Genomic DNA, 19,563 nt, shown 5'->3' on the forward strand with positions numbered 1-19,563 from the left:
AAAAATGCCAAACAACTGCCAAACACCACCAGATTCGGTACTGGCTCAAATTGGAGATCTCCGCACTACTCTATGAGGCGATCATGGCATAGTGAGAAAAAAAGATATGCGCAAAGAAGAACGTGCAAATGTAGGACTATACTGGCTCCGTAATTTCCCATTTAGTCGAAAAAAAGAGAGAATGCGTCCGGAACACTTTCACCGGCGTAATGGCTCAAAGGTGACAATGAAGCATGGACACAAAGAAGGGACACCAGGAAGAAACCCGACGCCAAGGAAAAACATCCGCAAACGGCCATCAAGGGAGCCATTGTTTGTTGGGCGATGCGAACGTAGATAACCCCCATAGGAAGCGCAACACCGCGAAGTGAAATGAGTTCCAAGAGAGCTTTTCCGACTTCGTCAGTTCCAATTCTCATGCCAGAAAGACAAGAGGTTTCAGCACTATCATTTTATACTACCACTTCGGCTAGAAAGAGCATTTTGAGACTTGTTTTAAAGCCTCAAGAACCTTCAATCACATTCACGATCCCCTGTCACAACACTTGTCCAATCCATTGAAATTCCTCACCTGAATCGACACTCAAGAAAAAAAGAAGAAGAAAAAAAGAAGGAAAAAGCACCGCCGAGATGCCTCGCGCAGCAGCAGCAGCGAGACAAAAAGCCCTCGCCGACAAAAAAGCCGCGAAAGAAGCCGAAGCGGCAGCCAAGGCCGAGGCAGAAGCGCAAAGGAAGGCAGAACAGCAGGCAAAAAAGGCAGCGAAAGAGGCTGAGAAGGATGCGGACGACGAAGAGGACGGCGGAAAGGACGAGCAACCGCCTGTTAAACCCAAGGGAAAGGGAAAGGGAAAGGAAAAAGCTGCTGCTCCTAAAAAGGCTGCCCCCAAAAAGGCTGCTGCTCCTAAAAAGGCTGCTGCTCCTAAAAAGGCTGCTGCTAAAAAGGTTCCTTCCCCCAAGAAAGTAGCGCCCATGAAGAGCGCCGTTCCGAAGCGTGCAGAGGCGGTACCCAACGCGAAAACAGCAAACAATCCAGCAACAGGCAGAAAAAGAACCGCAGAGGTTATGGAAGGGAACGAAGACAAAGACAATAACAACAACGAAGAAGCCGAAAACGAGGATGAAGCCCAACCACCAGCAAAAAAAGCCAGGTCCCCCGCTGCAGCAAAGACCGCTACCAACCCCAACCACCGAAATTTTCAACTTGCTGGAAGCCTTTCTTTCGAAATTCCTCGAAAGTCAGTATCAATGGGGCCGAGAGCGCAACCAAGAACGTCATCAGAGGTGGCGCGGGCGGACGCAGCAGGGAGGGCAGAGAGAGCAGATGGAAATAGAAGTAATCGGGAGGCAGATGACGAGGCAGGCAGAATGGCTAGAGAGGGGCTGGAGAAGCAGCAGCAGAAGAAGAAGAAGTCGCCGCCTGTTAGAGTTTCGGTGAGGAATGGAATGGGGAGGGTACAGGAAAGGGAGGTGCAGTTTGATGTTGATGAGCGGCGTCCAGGTGAGGGTCAGAGTCAGGATCGGAGAGAAGATGATGAGAGGGAGAACGAGGATGAGGCTGTAGATGAGGAGCGGGGGGAGGTAGATGAAAATCTCAACGAAGGGAACGAAGATGTAGCCGAAGCAGCAGCGGCAGCAGGCGCTGATGGCGGTGACCCCGACAAAGACCCCTCAGACTCCTCCTCGGACACCTCCTCAAACTCAATCTCAAGCGTACCCTCCGAACGCACCTACCGCGACCTCCCCGACATCCAGGAAGAACACATCATGTCCGGCATCACATCCCGCCTCTCCCAACTCCAGGAGGCATACAACATTAGAGTAGCCCGCACCAAGCGAAACGGCTTGAAGTACAACCAAGGCATCTTCACGCGGGCATCCGGGCCTGAGTACGGCGACCCCGTCACCGTGGAAGATCTCAAGCGGGACTTTGCCCATCTCAAGATTCTGGTTCAAAAATTGGTGAAAATGATTCCCACGGATCGAACCCTTGAAGAATGGACTAAGCGGGTACCTGATGTCTGGGAGGAGCTCAAAAAAATGACAAAGTATGTAAAGGCGTACTGGAAACCGGACGAAGGGCCGCTTCGAAAGTGGTTGCTAGAGGCGTTGATCTGGAGGAGGTTGCATAAGCTGATGTTTGATCGGCAACGGTCCGAGTATTTTGCTTTCGGACATGGGAGGGCGATGCTGCTGGAATTTTGGGTTACTTCTTGTAAGTTTTTGTCCGAGTTGCTGTTGGATAATTTGTTAGTGACTCGCAACATTTGCTGATCTGTTGTTTGTGACCATCGTTTAGTGGCAGCAGGACTGGACTTTGGAGAAGCGGTGCCAGAGCTCTGCGAGCAAAGGGCTCGACTGGCGACTTTCTTGAAAGAAATGTACGAGAAAGAAAGTCCATCTCGTGTGGCGCGTGCTTTCGAAGAGGTCTTTTGTCATGGCATCCTCGATTTCCTTAGGGAGAAAGAACAAGAACACCCCCCGCGCACAGGCAGATATTTTCACGAAGAGAGGGCTGAGCGAGAGAGGGAAATGCAGGAGCTGGCGGTGCAAATCATCGGCCACGCCAGCGACCTCAACTCGAGAATGTTGCGGTCATCGGGGAATTGGGCGCTCATATACACAGATCCACGGACTGAGGATCAAAAGTTTGGGTATTCCTTCGTGCCCGACAAGATGCACTTAAGAGACCTTGAGGATGAGTATGTGGTGAGTAACAATTCAACAGGAGATCTGGGAGACCTTCAACGGGATGAAATGGGTAAAGAGGTTATTCTTGCCATCACCCCGGGGCTGTGGAATTATGAAGAGTGGGCGAAGATGGATCCCCATTACACGATCCCGCATGTGAGGTCGGAGGTGTCGATAGTGCGCAACAAAGCGAAGCAGAAAGGGAAGGATTCAAGAGGCCGGAGGGGGGCAACGATGTCTGACGAGTCTAGACATAGCAGTTAGATGGGTTCCAACATCGGGAAACGTTACCTACCTCTACTGTTATATAGACTTGTGCGAATTTGAGGGGTTCGAACTCAGTATTCAGGACAGCCTTACAGGAGAGTGACGAGATTATTTGAAAGACGCAGGAGCGAGGCAATGCGACGTTCATCAGCTGCCAGGAATCCGAGGTCTGAGCAGTGACCGCCATCTAAAGTGACGCACAGATGCTTGGTCGTCTAGGCGATAAAGCCCCAAGTCGTTTACTGCAAACGCGCTCTTGTTGGGGTTTTGCTCTTTCTGCGTGCCAAATTCATAAACATCAAACACCAATCCACATGAAATATTCATACTCCTTGTTCCAGTTTAAGTAATTAACCTGGAAGTAATGTAAAAGTCAGCATGGCTCTTCTGTCAGTAGTAACTCGACCGTTTTTGTGTCGACCTTCCAACCTCCAAAAGAATTGGGACAGCTTTCTCTCTCTTCGCGCATATGGTGTCCATTTCTCCGGCCAGCGGCTCTCAATCGGATCTTTCCAAAAACGTGGGCGCGCAACACGCAGCAGTCCAGTGCAATTCCCCCGACATGCTACTCAGCTATTCACCTCCCAGGCCCCCGAACGAGTCGCGCGGTCCATCACCCAATGGCACCCACCCACCGACCAAGACATGTGGGAACAACCCGTCCTGATCATGGGCGCAGGCCACATCGGCCGTCGGGTAGCGCTGGTATGGGCCTCGGCGCTGCGCCCGGTGACGGTGTACGACATCTCCAAAAACGCGCTCCGCTCCTCGACCGAGTACATCACCGACAACCTAGCCAAGTACTGTCTCGAACACGGGACCCATCCCGGCCCCGTCCACTTCACCAGCGACCTCCGAGAAGCAACCACGGCTGGCAAACGCCACGGTCTAAAGTTGGACTTCAGCGCGGCGCACGACACTGAACCCAAATCGACACGCAAAAAGGGACCGTGGATGGTAATCGAATGTCTCCCCGAAAACCTCTCCCTCAAGATCGCCGCCCTCGCCGAGATCGAGCGCCTTCTCCCGGAAAACTGCATCATCGCGTCCAACAGCAGCAGCCTGATGACTTCCGAAATGGCGCCGCACCTGCAAAACCCCGGTCATCTCATCAACACGCACTACTACATCCCGCCGCGCAACGTCATGGTGGAGGTGATGTCCTCCTCGCACACGTACGAAGGGATTTTCCCGTTCCTAACACGGGAGATGAAGAACATGGGCTTGACGCCCATGGTGGTGCCGCCCGGCGTGCAGTCGCAAGGGTTCATTTTCAACCGCATCTGGGCGGCATGCAAGCGCGAGACGCTGGCGGTGCTGCAGGAAGGGGTCGGACAGCCGGCTGAGATTGACGCATTGTTTCGCGACTTTTTCCATGCCGAGAAGGGACCCTGTGAGCGCATGGATGAGGTTGGGCTGGATGTGGTGGCCAATGTTGAGGAGCATTATATCGAGCAACGGTCGGAACTTGCAAGGTCTGGCGAGAAGCCGCTGGAGTGGTTGAAGAAGACGTATGTTGGGCGTGGTGATCTGGGTGAGAAGAGCGGCGACGGGCTGTATACGTGGGAGGAGCGGGAGGCACTGAAGGCGAAGCACAAGCGGGAGAAATTTCCCGAGGTGGAGGAGGCACTTGGTGCTTGATGGGAATTGGACATGAGTTAATCATGTTCTTTACGTGTAACTCAGGTTGAGATAAGGTGATGGTTTATTGTCCTCAGTCATTGTGCGAAATTGAGTTGGAAGTGGAAAATGATTTGAAGAATGAGTTGGGATTAGTGGAGAGACCGCATTCCAAGCATGTCTAGCTTGCGCTAACGCCTGTGCACATTAATCACACCAAATCCTGTTAGTGCGCAGTTAGCCAATCTGTGCCCCCACCTTCCCCTGAAAGGCAAACCCTTTCTCTGGTCTGCACGAGAATTCAGCTATCCTTCACATTACAGTTCCCTCAATCTTGTTCACATCAGTTGATTGGACATTGTCTTTGTCATAAATGGCCTTTAAAGATTTGATACGACAATATAGCAAAATTCAAGCCAAAACACCTCCCTCTTGGATTACCCATCTGCAGCCACATCAATGCAAACACCTTGAACAAATATCGAGGGCTACTCACACAATGTTGAATCCTCATTGGTTTCCCGAGTGTGAACTACCTTTCCCGCGGCCACTACCCGCACTCTGATACGCCCCTGTATTCCTCTCATGATCATCCAAATTCAACAACTTCCCCGTATGACCAACATGTTCCACCGGCGCCGATGCACCTCCACTACCACTCCCCAACGGATCTGCCGCACCAACCCTCACATAATTCTCGTTTCTGTTATTCTCCTCCGACTGCCTGACAGCATTGTACTTCCTAAACGCGACCTGGATCAACAGCCCGACCTCTTTACGGTCCCGTCCAATCACACCCACGGCCAGCAACGCCTCGGTCTGCTCGATCCAGTCTTGCAATTTCCTGAATTCGGCCTGGTCGTGCCGCAACCGTTCGGGCAACCCCTGGCCCTTGATGAGCGCCAACACACCGGCGATGACGGTGTTGACTGCGCCTAAGACGGTGATGAGGATGGCATGTTTGCCTGCTGACGGGCCGCTAGATGGCAAGGTAAAGTGTTAATGGCATATCTCTGCCGGGTAGTTGGAAACCATACCATACCATAGGGGAGGGGGGAAGTAGTCTAGATGGCGGAACTGAAACTCACAGAGCAGTCAACGTAGCTCCAATCAATATCTGTGCAAGATGACTGGCATAAAGCAAAACGTCGATCAGGGCATGCTTTACCCGTTTTTCTAGCTGCGCCTTCATTGTCGCCGCATACATGCCCACCGCCCGCCTGCGACCCTCCTCCAGGCTTCGCGTGTCCGACTCCCCAGCCAGGCCGCTGTTGATACCGATCGCCCGTCGGAATATCACCAGGTTCTCATCGTTGGTCCTGCGCATTGGTAGACCGGCTGGATCGCCCCAGGATAAGTTATTGTCGGCTTTGAAAGTACCATGTTCGGCGGCCGTCATAGACCGGACGGCTGCTGCTTGAAGTTGCGTCATTGTCGGGCTAACAACGGGTGCTTTAGATGATGAACCCGTGTCGGTGCTGGATTTGATGGGTGGTGGTGGTGGTGACGAAGGCAATGTCCTGTCTTCTTCTTCTGACATGGTCCTGCGTCTTGTTGAATCAGATGCTGATTTCGATGGGTAGCCAAAATCCACGGTAGATATCTTGGAGCTAGTGCCAAGACTGCTGCGATTTCGACTCGGCTGCTGCCGTGAAGTTGGTGTTGGTCGGACTGGAGATGATATAGTGTCGAAGCTGATGGCACCTTTGGCCTCTTGGATAAGCGGTGACTGTTCATCATCCTGTGCGGTGTCGATGTCCTCACGCTCATAGGCGCTCGTGCTTTCTGATGACCGAGATTCCGGCATATTGGACTGGGGCGCAGACGTCTTTTCTCTAGGCGGAGTACTGGTGATTCTTGATTGTACTGCGCCTGTCCGCATACCCACATTCAGATCCCTCTCCTACTTTGTTCCCTTTTGTGTGCCTGTGGGTCTGGGGTGGGCAGTTCTGTTGTCAAGACGAGTACGGTTGTGTGTCTGAGGAGGCAGCCATCAAGCGTGATCTGCTGGTCCTTTGCCGAGAGAGGTTATAGAGCATCGAAGGCAAGTAAACAGCATCGACCTTTCTGTTTCTAACGTGATATTGATATGAAAGCTTCCGACGCATTGGTTAATCAGTCACCTTGCTCAGTATCTTGTGTTGCCCAAGAGCGAAAATGTTGAAACTGTGTACTCCCCGAGGTCTCAGCCTCATCGAGTCTCTACTGGTGGACCACAAAGCCATCACCAAGCCTTAACGTCACCAGATGGTCTGTAGATCTAAGAGCTGTTGGGCTGTTAATCTTGAGGATGAACGCGAAGGGTTGGTTCAGCACATTCTGAAGCAAGATTTATTATGTGCAACATGAGAAATAGTGGTCGGGCGGCGTCCAGCAGGTGAGACAAACAAGCGGATCCGGATTGTAAGTTTCACATCACACCAGGCTGTATGTTTTACCAGCCTCATGATGACTTGTGTGGGCGACTACCTGCCAGCTGTATTTCATGATTTGATTGTTGCCAGCTTACCTGCCTCGGTCCAGCATTTGTCTTCGGAAACAACGGTGTGACTGCTATTGAAACTAATCGCGGTGCCTAGATCAAAGACATCATGAAGCTTCCAAGCCTCAGCCGTCAGTTTGGTCTGGAGACAGATTATATCACAGCCCTCCTCGATGCTGTATTTTGCTGACCACCTCGCCGCGGCTGAAGATTCGATCGAGCACATTCACGTTTGTACCGTTATTACCAGCAAGCCGCCCCTAGTCACCATTGGGTGGCTTTGTTTTGTACCTCACCAAATTGCGGTTAATGTTCTTGCGGTCTGATAACGATATCCTTGGGAGGAGCGGTTGAATGAAAAAGTGTTGACTTCAGCTTCAAAAGATGGTGGGTTATAATTTTGGCGAGATCTGTGCACGGGTTGCTTGCCAACGACGAGTGATTATTGACAGCATTGTTAGTAGTATCCTTGTCCTCCAGGGTCGACACGTGGACTTCATACCTAAGAAAGAAAAGGGTGGTGAAGCTTCGTCCTCAACAGAGTAATCGGAATCGGATTGTACAGGTCTACCAAGAAGAAGACAGACACCGCACGCTGCGTATTGCACTCAAGTGATTCTACCCACAAGCTTCGTAATGGCTCTCCCAAAGGGCGACTACACCGTCAGCTTGCCCGCCTAGGATAGCCGCCTGCTTTTCTGATGCCAATTACACACGCAGTATCGCGTGAGACCGTTGCCGGCAGCAGCTCCTCAATCTTGACAAAGCCAGGCCACCGGAGTGAGCCGACCCTGACGCGATCAGAGGGGTGGCTGAAGGTGAAGCGATTTCTCCGAATTTCTCATATGCCATGATGAAAGGAATGCCGAGGCAGAACTCTCCGTTGGTGCATAGAAACGCAGCGTTGAAGAGGACGAAGCTTCACGGGGGAGGAAAGAGGAAAGAAGTACTGCAAGTTGGAAGTTGTGGGGTCCTTTTTATGGAGAGGGTTGACTGATGCTGAGGCTCCACCTGGAATCCGTGAGTGGATCCGTGAGACTAGGTCCACTTGAGCTTGCAAATGCCGGCTCCGCAATTGAAAGTTCCCGCATGGCGGGGATCCTGCCGCTGCGGCCCCGCAACCCGGCACAGCTCTTGGTCTCCACTGTGCCCGCCTACTTCATTGTTCAATACCTCATTCATTTGCATCTTCCTATCTACCTAAGCACAGTATCCTCACCTTGCTGTGTTATCTCAAACACCGTTTAAACCATTCCAATACATATTGATCAACCAAACTCGTAACATAACGTTCTTTGTTGGTAATACAGGTTTGTCTAAATAGGTACTCCAGTTCGTCATACTAACTCGCTCGCCTTCTGTTCCAATCCGCAACCCAAACTTTCATAAGGCTTATGAGGTAACACCATTGACCGTGATCTCATCCCGAAATTGAATACATAAGGTGTGTTGTTTAAAACTACATCGTCATGTCCAACTCGTGTATTCTAACCCAACTATTTTCCAACTTGTGTTATTCATCCCAAGCAACTCAAGCAGCAGGACTAGGAAGCTCCTTCATTTCTTGACTACCCATATTCGTCGGCGCCGAGTGATAACTCGACCCCCTATCTTGCTCTATCTTCTGATCACTGGATCTAGGACTGCCCTTGGCCGAGGCCGGAGATCCAGGAATCATATGCGCCGGCGGTGGCTTTGTCAATACTCCCGAGGCCCTGCCCTCAGATGCGAGCGACTCTCTCCTCGAATTTCGGCTTCTGAGGTGTTGTCGTGGGAGGCCTTCGGCGGGGGCTTCCTTCTTGGCCATGATTAATCCATTCGTTGTTGGTCCTTCTGATGGGTCTTTTGGAGAGAAAGATGACGAGGGACGGAGGAGACCTTCGTTGGGTCCTTGAGATCCATTTTCAGGAGGTTGCGAGGGTGGTGGCCCTTGTCTTCCCTTCTTGATACTCTTCCATTCCATTCCGAATGCGCAGAGGAGCGAGGCGAATGCAAGACCCATGGCCGCTAGGAAGATGCGCTGGCAAGCATAGTTGTATGCGCCGATTACGCGATCTTTGTATTCAGGTGGTACTTCGTTGGTGAGCTGGGTGGCGCCTTCGTTAACGATGACATGGCCGCCGATACCAGGAATCCCGGACAGTTTCTTGACCAGGAGGTTGCTCAGGATAGTCTGGCCAACTGATGTGAAAACGGCGCCGCCCAGTTGTTGGACAAAGAAGTTAATGGCAATGCCTGTGCTGACATCTTCTTTCGGCAAAACCGTCTGGATGGCCAAACCTGAAGTCTGCATTCCAAAGCCGAGACCGAACCCTGTCAGGAACTGGAAGGCGGCCCAGTGCGAAGACGGACTGCCTGGATTCAGTGTGCTCATGAGACCCTCGCCTACCGACATGAGTGAGGGAGCGACGAGCATAGATGGTACATAGTATCCGATTTTCTGGGTGATGATACCGGCAATTATACTTGAAACAACCAGGCTGAGAACGAGCGGGAGTGTGTAGATACCCGACTTGATGGGATCGACCTGCTTAACGGTTTGGACTTTTGATCGACGTTGTTGGTCAGCTATAGTTCAGATTTAAAAGGGGCTATCGTTGGATAGAAAAACTTACACCATATCGGTACGTAATACACCATCATAAGCATAGACCCTGCCAAGAAGAAGGTAAAGGCGGTACCAAAAGCTACGCTTCTCTGTGTGATAACCTTTGGCGGCACCATAGCCGTCTTGGGTTTCAAGATCTGGACAACAATAAAAGCCGCGGTACATGCCCCAAAGAGCGCGAAGAGGAGAATGATACGCCACGAATTCCACGCATAGGTCGAACCAGCCCACTGTAAAGCAAGCAACAGACACACGGTTCCAGGAAGGAAGAAGATCATGCCGATGGGGTCCAGCCGTTTAATATGTACTCCAGGACTAGCAGGTGGGCGCTTCTCTTTCGGTGGGTTCCAGAAAAAGACCATAAAGATGAAGCTGACAGCACCGATGGGCAAGTTGATGTAGAAACACCAACGCCAAGTGGCACCGCTCGTGAAGCCTCCGCCGATCAATGGGCCCATAACCGATGCAATACCAAACACCATGCCGAAGAGACCTTGAAAGGCAGGCCTGCGATGCAAGGGGACCATAGGGATCATGATCAACATGCAGCCGGAGAAGATACCGGCAGAAGCCATGCCAGCAATGGCACGACCAACGATGAATACGGTGGAGCTCGGTGCCGCGCCGCAGATGGCGGAGCCAATCTCGAAGACGACAACGCTGACCAGAAAGACCCTATAGATGGAGAGTTCTGTTAGCACAGATCCCCACTTCACTGTTCACTAATAGTATGATGAAGACACTGACCATTTCATATCATAAAACTTGTAGATGCGCCCATAGACAAGTTGAGCACACGATGTGGTTAACATGTAAGCGGAACCATACCATCCGATATCACCCAAAGCGTTGAACTCGTCGGATATGCGCGGAACGGCGGTCGCGATAATTGTCCTGTCGAGAGCAACGAGAAACAGCGCCATAAAGTTGCACAACAGAGTCAACCAGAACCTTGGGCTCTTTGGCTTGTATAGATCTTTCTCATTTGGTTGCGGTGGCCCCGTAGGCGGCGGAGAGGGAGAGAGCTTTTCGACATCGTTTGGTTCTGCCATGCTACCAGCGCCCTTGGATTCGTCTTCCGGGCGATTGTGATGGCTTGACTTGCCACTACTACTGAGGGACGCGGTGGACTGCGAGACGGTAGCCATTATGGATGGGGGCTCGGAACAGTTGGTGGGAGGTCGCAGAAAGATGGAAAGCGAGGCGACGGGGTCCCGTGGGAAAAGGAGGACCAGCCTGCCGGACGGGAGCGGGGACAGAGTGCGACCGAGACACTTGTTGTGATCCGATGGCCGATGGGGGGTTCGTCCCGGGGTCCTATGACAAGCAGGTCTCTCCTCGTTGGTTTTCCTTCTCGCTCCTCTTTCTCGCGTTCCTCCTCTGCTTCTCTCCTTCTTTTCGTGCTGGACACTGGCAGCCTTGGTGACGAAGGGGGCCAATTTTAAGGTCTCACAAACTGAGTTCGGATAGTCAGACGAAACAACAAACGGCCGGGTCGGCTAATTAGTCATGCCTCATCACGCCAATCATCCAGGCGTGAGGTTCCGGAATCGTGTGGTTGTTGAAATGAGACGTAACGAGGTGAGGATTAGGTGACGCACGGTGAGTGACTTGAGGGAGCCAAGCCTTTTGAGGAGATGTGGGGAGTATGTAAACAAAAAGCTGAAGACGGGAAGCAACTAAACAAGTACAACACAATCAGAGGTGCGTCAAAGATATGCTGATCCGAAAGTGCTTGCTTGCGTATGTACTAATGATATCGTCACAGAGGTATCCTGAGAATTAGAAGAAGCGTAGAAAGAAAGAAGAGGGAGAATGCAGCAAGAAAGAAAGAAAAGGCAGCGTCGCGCACGCGGTCGTCTATATAAGACCCTGTTCTTTTGGTCTCGGACATAAAAAGCAACCAGCGTGACGATTTGACAGCCTCCGGAGATGCCAGGCGACAGGCAGGCGTGGATGACGGGTGACGGCAAGTATGGGACCGTGGACCCGCGAGTTCAAGATCAATCCGTCGGACCATCTGGCTCTTAACATGCGCATCGGTCCCTTAACCTCGACCTACGGCGCCGCGTCAGGATGAATTGTGATCCGAAATACCTGAGTTACATAGACGCATCCATTGGGACATGGGGAAGATCCAATCCATGTGCCCTCGGTAGGGATTTTCAAATTCCTCAGTGGTCTCCATGTATGGTCCATGTAGAGCCATGTAGAGGCATGCTGCTCCCATTCTGTCGGGAATATGCAACTTTGATATTGGATGACGGGCGCGAGATGGATGGAGGGACAGGGGAACCGAGGCAATGAAGAAGATGAAGGGAGGCGGATGAATGATAGGCGTATGAAGCGAGTGGCTACCTCTACTCTACCTATCGTTTTCCATTTCGCCATCCCAAGGGCTGCTATCTTGGGCATTGAAGAGAGTGTTGGTGTTCCCATTTCCATCACTGCAATTTGTCAAAGAGGATGGAAACCTAAGATGCCGGAGCATCGGAGCTTTGGGTGCAGACTCTGCATTCCACTTACTCCACTCTGTCCTCCCTGCGCGACAATTGCCTGCTTCTGACCTGATTACCCGGACCACTCCTGCCTTACCTATTCTTCGTCCCACTATCTCGTTTACTAGCCAAAATGCGGGACTGACATCGTGTTTCTTGCGCAAAGCGAAGAAAGGGAAGGAGTTCCCCATCGCAAGATCCGCTCCTGCATGTTCCATGAGCGCGGTGTCGTGTGGAGCTGGACCGGGGGGGATGCGGCCCAGACGCAATGGCTTCTCAAGGGCTTAGCGTCTGTGTCGTACAATTAATTGGCACAGGCGGAGGTCGGCCCCTGCAAGAACCGACCTGTTTTTTTGGTCAAGTTGCGATCTCCAGGTGGATTTAGCGGCTCTAGTGCCTATGACCCCGCCGAGTGGAGGAGGTTTGGTTAGACCCACTCTTAACCTCATTGCATTCAGGGCAAATCCACTTTTTCGCTCCTGGGCTGAATTCCTCGGGTACGAAAGAGAGAGCTCGGCCCCGAAATCAACAACCGGGGTGCCAGGAAGGTACCTCGTCGCGCTCCTGCATCGTCTCGTTTCACTCTTTACGCACTATCCATAGTGCCGGGATCCGTCACTAGAGGCACCAGTGCGAACATTGTTCTGAACTTGTTTGAGGGCCCGACGTCGGCCTCGAGACACCAGAGATCAAGTAGTGAACCGTACAGGTAATATAGGTGGTAATATTCCGTCGTCATGCCCGTCACGGCCATCAGAGAGCAGCAGCAGCGGAAGCGGAACGGAAGGGCAGTGGTATGCAATTGTCAAAGGCACACAAGCGACGGCGATATCCCGCTGCCAACTCTCACGCCTTACACAGACACACGCACGCACACACACATACCAGAAAAAAGAAAGGGGCCAAGCATCTCACTACCCCCCCAAGGTGCGCACTACACAGTAGGGCTGGCTCTTGTCAACCTATAGCTGGCGCACAATCTAATGCGACAGCGCTTCCAAGTCCACGGCAACTGCAGTTAGCATTTTCCATTCCTTTCTCTCACGCATCTTACACGCACCGATGCACAGTCGCTGTCACAGTGGCAGTGAGTGGCAGTGACAGCTGAGGACAGTTCGGAGATACACTTTGATCAGCTGCCTCCAGTCCAGTCTAGCTTCGATCCAAGGTCATAATTCTTATCAGGACGTATCGAGTATCAAGGCCGACATCGTATAGACGGATCCAGCAAGGCGTGCGCGGCCTAGGTAAGAAACCTGTGTTGCGGCGGGGAAGGACAAAGAAACCAAGTCAAGGTGGAAAGACCATAATGAAGAGAGAGGAGACTAACTTGAAAGAGGCCACGAGACTGGACCCGGGGCTGAGGAGGAACGAGCAGTCCTAAGCTGGACATTCATCATCCACAAGGCTTAGCAGTGCAAGCAGAGACGAGCGGTCAGGATGTGTGGACTTGGTGTGTCTGGACTCTGGACAGGATCTAACCCTTTACGAGCCATACCAGCACGCCTGTTGCTTGCTTCGTTGCTTGCCTTCTCTCAGTTTCCTTAGTCCCCTCGAATGGGCTTGATTGCTACTGCTTTCTGCTGCTTCTGGCTGCTTTTCATCGCCTTGCTCCTCTCGTCAGGGCTGGTTTTGTTTGCTTGCGTCTTTTCATTTTCTTCTCGCCGAGTCATCGTCCTTTTTATTCCATTTTCTCCTTCGTCGTCGTTCAACACACAAAATCCACAGTATAGCACCAACAGCCTGGGACAGGAACAAGCGCCTTCAAGCGCATACTATTCCAGACCACTTTATCTTGTGTTGCCGGAAGTGCATCCAATCGCCCGCTTTCCTTTTTGCAACTGAACCCCTCTGCTGGCCACGCTTTCTTCGCTATTACCGGGTCTCCTTGCCCCATCCCAGCATTCCACGGCTACCAACGCAAGGTAGGTGCTATTGACTCCTTCTTTTTTCCCAGCGTTCGGGCACTTCGGGTGCTTCGATGTCTCTTCTGGTCCCGAGCCTCCTCCACTCTACTCTGGCACTCCCTCGACCAGCCTACCAGCAGCCGACCACAGCCTTTCGCTACCTACCTACCTACCTCTATCGGCAGCGCACTCCCAACTATCATCCATTTACGTCTCCGGAGAATCGTGACGCATCTCTAAATCGGGTGTGGCTTTTCTGCGCCTGTCCTGCTGGCAGCAGCAGCAGCCATCAGGCCCCCGGCCTCCGGGTTCCAGATTCCCGATTCGGCCAAGGATCCAGACAGCTGAAGACCGGACACCGGACCTTGGGGACAGAACATTGACATCGAGCGGTATCTGTCTGGAGATTGGACCTTGACCCTTGAACATCCAGTTGAGGTACCCCGATCCGCCCCGTCACATACTACCAGTACCTGCTTTGGCCTTCGCTGATACTACACACATCGCCCTTCATCCAGCGACAGATACATGCTGTGGACAACACTCTAATCCTGCACGCCTGACTGGCGGCACACACACACACACATACTGGCATACATACCTCACACACGGATATCCCACGTCCATCCGCAAGCTCCCACTGCCCTGGCCCCTCCCTCACATCTACTTGTTAGACATTGATGGCTAAAGAAAGGTAGAAGGTACCCAACTATCACATTACCCCTTCAGTTCCTCGAGCACGCCAAGGCATCCCGCCCGCGAGTAGTGTGGTTTCAGCCACGGAGACACCATCCGCCTCCCGCGTCCGCTACCAGGACTGGACTAGAGAAGACCAAAGGCCAGGGAAGCAGAATAAGGCGAGCGCAAGCTAACGGTATACCCAATACAGGATAGCAGAGAGCTGTACAAGGTTCCTTTTGTAGCGGCTGTCCTGCGGTTCTGCACACAAGCATCTGTCTTCGAGCCCTGGGTGACCCCAGGAGTCGACCCTTGGCACGCCCACGCACGCCGTCAAGAGAAAACTGCAGAAACAAGTGCGGGAACTGTGAGTCTGTGGTGACGCCAGCAAAGTTACCTCACCCTTGGAAATAACGGTCACTTGTGGTTGGGGGCTTGCTAGGCGTGGCCTGGTAGGCCTGGCTCAGTAGGTAGAAAGCGCTCCCACTCAACTGGCCTGGACCACGGCTGGGTCAAGTCCCGTCTCGGACCCGAGCGGCCCGTCTGCATCCGACCAAGCTTCACGGGGACCCCCGCAACACGCTTTTACATAAGTCAAGGTAGTCGACTGGTAGCCAACATGGCTTCGGAGCTTACGCCGCCGGACCAGCGGCATGACTACCTTCACCAGCACCCGCAACCCCCGTTGCCGCCCTCGTCGTCGTCGTCGGAGCAGAGGCATTCCGTCGGCGTCCATTCCCTTCAGGCCGTCGCTGAACCCTCGGTGATGAAGTTGACGCGAGGCCATTCATGCGTCCTTTGTCAGCAGCGCAAGGTCCGTTGCGACAAGCAGAAACCTTGTGCCAACTGCGTCAAGGCCGGCGTCGAGTGCCGCGTTGTCCCGCCCCAGCCGCCTAGGCGCCGCAAGAAGAAGCCGCATGAGCGGGACCTCATCGACCGCCTCAAGAAATATGAATCCCTCCTTTCGCAGCATGGCGTCAACTTTGAGCCTATTGCCCACGACCTCAAAATTTCGGAATGCGTCGACGATGTTGCCGACCTGGAGCAGGACCTTAGCGGGCTCAAGACATCCCCTTCGAGTGCCGCAGATCATGTCTCGCCTGGCGATCAGGGATATGACAAGTCAGTCCTTCCTCTGTAATCCTTCACTGATGAACCCCCCCCAGCACCACGCTAACTTCGTGCCCTTGCTTCACTCAGGCAAAAGTGGTTCCCATATAACAAGGAGGTAAGCGTGATTGAACCCCCCTATCCATCCAATGCTCATCGTCACCATTCCATATTCCGGGTTTGTTCAGTATTGGACTTGCGTGCCTCGGCTGGCCTATATACCTTCTTTTGCATTCATTGAAGACTCCACAGTCAATCCAATGGCCATGACCAGTTCTCTGTGCAAAACGTTGACCCAATAACAAAAAACCGTAGTTCCGAGCCATGGACGAGGAACTTGCAGATTCCTCCGATGAGGATTGCGAGGGGCCAACACTCCATCATGCATACGACACGATGTTCGATAACAACGATGGCTTCCCTTTCGTCGTCGGCGGATCTCCTACCAGCGTGACCAATTCGCACCCGTCCTCGTTTCAGATATTCCAGCTATGGCAGACCTACATCACAAATGTTAACCCACTCTTAAAACTCAGCCACACTTCCTCTCTGCAGAAGCAAATCATAAGTGCTGGCGCAAAACCGGCAAATATCCCCAAGCCTTTGGAGGTTCTCATGTTCGCCATCTACTTCTCTGCTGTCACATCGATGACTGCTGAAGAAGTTCAAACCGAATTTGGAGAAGACAGGACTATACTGTTGGCGAAATACCATGGCGCAACACAGCAGGCTCTGGTCAATGCTGGCTTTATGAGATCAAACGAGATCATGACCTTGCAAGCTTTCCTGTTGTATCTGGTAAGTTGTTGCCCAACCACGTTACAGAACGTTATCAGCTGATACCATCTCTCCTAGCTCTGTGTCCGCCAATATGTTGACCCACGCTCAATGTTCTGCTTGATGGGTATTGCCGTCAGAATTGCGACCCGGATGGGCATTCACAAGGATGGACAACAGTTTCGGTTACGCCCGTTTGAGGTGGAGCAACGAAGACGTCTATGGTGGCAGATTGTGATTTTGGACAAGCGAATAGCAGAGATCACTGGTTCGGCCATTACCGCGTTATCGAGCTGCGGCGGTGATTGCAGATTTCCCCTGAATATCAACGACTCGGATCTCAACCTCCACGGAAAGGACTTCCCGACTCAATACCCCGGCCCGACCGAAATGCTATTTACCCTCACCCGGATCGAGTTAACGGTTGCCGCGGAGCCTAATGGACTTCGTGCTGTCGTGACTACACCTGGAGGGACTCGCGTCACGCAGCCGCGAGTGCATTTCAGCCCATCTCCGGCGTCACCAGATGTTGTTACCCACGTTGCAAACACCAATTTGCCGCGCGATTTGGAAAGTTTTTGCACGTATATGGAGAATGCTTACCTCAAGTATTGCGACCCCAAGGTACCTCTGCACTTCTTCACCCTGTTGATGACAAGGCAAGCGCTCGGCAAACTCCGAGTTATTGACTTTCTCTGTCGCGAAGCCACCCAGGGTGTCATGGACCACAATGAACGAGACGCGCTTTTTGAGCAGGCCATTTTGATGGTTGAATATGACAACATGTTGCAGGGCAATGAGGCTTTGAAAGGATTTAAGTGGTACACTATGCTCAACTTTCCGTTGCCGGCCTACATTTTCCTTGTACAGGATCTGAGGACGCGCACGACTGGTGCGCCCTGCGAGCGTGCCTGGACTCTTATGATCGAGAACTTGGAACGCCGTGGCTTGACATCTAACTTGCGCACACCGATGCATATCGCTCTCGGCGGCTTCTTTGTTAAGGCCTGGGATGCCCACGAGGCGGCGCAGAACCAACTTGGACGTCATTTACAGACGCCGAAAATAGTGACTCTGATGCGCAATACGGCAGCCAAGTTCAAACGACCAAACAGTCCTCCGCAAGTTGGTAGTGGTCCAGTCGGCGGTGTTGGTGGCAGCATGTCAATGTCATCGGATCCACGACAGTCCGTTGCCAACTCGGCTACGCCGCCAGGAATGATGCCCACGGCATCTATGCCTCCTGCTATGGCGGGCATGGCAGGCCCTCATGGGCTTCCTGGCGTCAACATGCAGACTGGAATGTACACGACACCCAAACCGATGCAGCAAACGCCACAGACAGATACGTCACCGCAAATGGGTTCAGCTAGCATGATGATGAACGAGTCGATGATGTTCGGATCGCCCAACGGAGGCTTCGATACTGGCATGGGCCAGATGTTTGGGGCTGGAGCGCCAGCGCCACCGTCAGCAGGCTCGATGGATCTCGACATTTCGCAGATGGATTGGAATTATCTGGTACAACTAAGCTCTTTCGGAGGGTTCAATCCGAATTACTCGGCGCAGATGCAATACCCTCATCAACCGGGTCCGGGGAATCAGTAAGGGAGGCTAGGAGATAGGTGATGTGAAATGTTGTGTTTAGAACAGTGATACCCCCGATAAACCCCCGGAATACGTTTGGTCGAATATGTTGGTGTGTTGAAGATGTTTGTTGGGTGCCTTGTTGAGTGTGATTAATTGAGTGAGAATATTCTATCAAGGATTGGAAGCACGAGGTAACGAAAGCTAAGTATAGGGGTGGGGTATTTGTGCGATGATATCATGAAGCTTGAGGTACATTGTGGTTATGAGGGCAATCGGAACATACAAAAGGAGGAATTGAGGGACAGCAATTATGGACCGGTGGAGGAACATTCTGAGTGATATATAACAACAGCTTACGAGTCTGGAACTGTATGTATGTCTAAGGTGATAAGACACTGCGTCCTGTGCGTATGAGCTGTTTGCTCTAATTGGGGGAGTGTGCTTTGTGCAAGCGGAAGTCAGTTTAGTCAGTACCTGCGTGTGCATCTGTATCTAGCAAGCTAGAGAGAAAGGGCTTGGAACCTCCGTTGGAATAGCTGTATAGTTTCTATGTTTCTTATTTTGGGTTTGGGCATTTATTGGTACTGTAGGTTTGTTTGAGTGTTGTCAGTAGGTAGGTCGTTTGGACGTATGTACCGAAACCACTCTTCGGTGGTATCACTTTCGAATTCTCATTGGCACATATTTAGGACGATCCAGTGTTTTGTCTTTACTATACATGTTTATATTTTCGTAATTATTTGGATGATGATAGAGTCCATTTCTTTCTGTCGGAATGAAGCTCTTTTCGTGCTGCCAACTATCGTTTGCCGGTTTTTTTTACAAGGTTATTACCATACATCAAGTCCGACTATGGTTGGAGCGGTTGGGGACTTATCTCACTTGTCCCTCAATCTCCACGGGAAGAAGACGGGAATGGAACCCGAAACCCTCGAAGAATCGATTCTCGATTTCGAGCTCACGAAGGTTCATACCTCTGATGAGTTTGGGATTTAGGACCAGAAATAGAATAGCAGCAAGCACTCCTGAGTCTTTCGAGCATTGTATATACACATCCATCTATACACCCATTCTCTTTTGGTCCACGTACGTCCGTACCTAAATCTGATATCTCCCCATGGTAACTGAGTAAATTGGCCAAAAAATTAAAAAAAAATTAAAAATTAAAGCTAATGCCCGAAAAACCTGGATATCAGACAGGACGCTAGCAGTTCTGTGACGCCCAAGTCCGAGCCGCAAGGAGGAAAAAAAAGTATCGCGCAGCATTACAAGGGTTTCACTACCTGAGCGGACATAAGCAAATGTAAAGAAGCATGTTGCTTTTTTTTTTCCTACTTA

At 51.9% G+C, this 19,563-nt stretch overlaps 5 protein-coding genes across 5 annotated transcripts; 3 read left to right on the forward strand and 2 right to left on the reverse strand.

Moving 5' to 3' along the window:
* Positions 1-630: 630 nt before the first annotated feature.
* Positions 631-2,952, forward strand: NEUTE1DRAFT_108934 (uncharacterized protein; the record flags this gene model as incomplete). Its single annotated transcript, XM_009851338.1, has 2 exons — positions 631-2,212; positions 2,297-2,952. The coding sequence occupies 2 exons, from the start codon at positions 631-633 to the stop codon at positions 2,950-2,952; spliced, it is 2,238 nt and encodes a 745-aa protein (XP_009849640.1).
* A 381-nt stretch (positions 2,953-3,333) lies between these two features.
* NEUTE1DRAFT_108935 (uncharacterized protein) lies at positions 3,334-4,596 on the forward strand (the record flags this gene model as incomplete). The annotated part of the gene is made up of 1 exon (XM_009851339.1): positions 3,334-4,596. One exon carries the CDS (start codon positions 3,334-3,336, stop codon positions 4,594-4,596), a length of 1,263 nt encoding a protein of 420 aa, XP_009849641.1.
* A 489-nt stretch (positions 4,597-5,085) lies between these two features.
* Positions 5,086-6,382, reverse strand: NEUTE1DRAFT_99581 (uncharacterized protein; the record flags this gene model as incomplete). Its single annotated transcript, XM_009851340.1, has 2 exons — positions 5,086-5,554; positions 5,664-6,382. 2 exons carry the CDS (start codon positions 6,380-6,382, stop codon positions 5,086-5,088), a joined length of 1,188 nt encoding a protein of 395 aa, XP_009849642.1.
* A 1,997-nt stretch (positions 6,383-8,379) lies between these two features.
* NEUTE1DRAFT_79470 (uncharacterized protein) lies at positions 8,380-10,813 on the reverse strand (the record flags this gene model as incomplete). Its single annotated transcript, XM_009851341.1, has 3 exons — positions 8,380-9,625; positions 9,673-10,340; positions 10,413-10,813. The coding sequence occupies 3 exons, from the start codon at positions 10,811-10,813 to the stop codon at positions 8,589-8,591; spliced, it is 2,106 nt and encodes a 701-aa protein (XP_009849643.1).
* A 4,554-nt stretch (positions 10,814-15,367) lies between these two features.
* Positions 15,368-18,813, forward strand: NEUTE1DRAFT_60791 (uncharacterized protein; the record flags this gene model as incomplete). The annotated part of the gene is made up of 4 exons (XM_009851342.1): positions 15,368-15,870; positions 15,949-15,976; positions 16,174-16,656; positions 16,714-18,813. 4 exons carry the CDS (start codon positions 15,368-15,370, stop codon positions 18,241-18,243), a joined length of 2,544 nt encoding a protein of 847 aa, XP_009849644.1.
* Positions 18,814-19,563: the final 750 nt, after the last annotated feature.

Source organism: Neurospora tetrasperma (assembly GCF_000213175.1).
Source record: "Neurospora tetrasperma FGSC 2508 unplaced genomic scaffold NEUTE1scaffold_2, whole genome shotgun sequence".
Classification (NCBI taxonomy): Eukaryota; Fungi; Ascomycota; class Sordariomycetes; order Sordariales; family Sordariaceae; genus Neurospora; species Neurospora tetrasperma.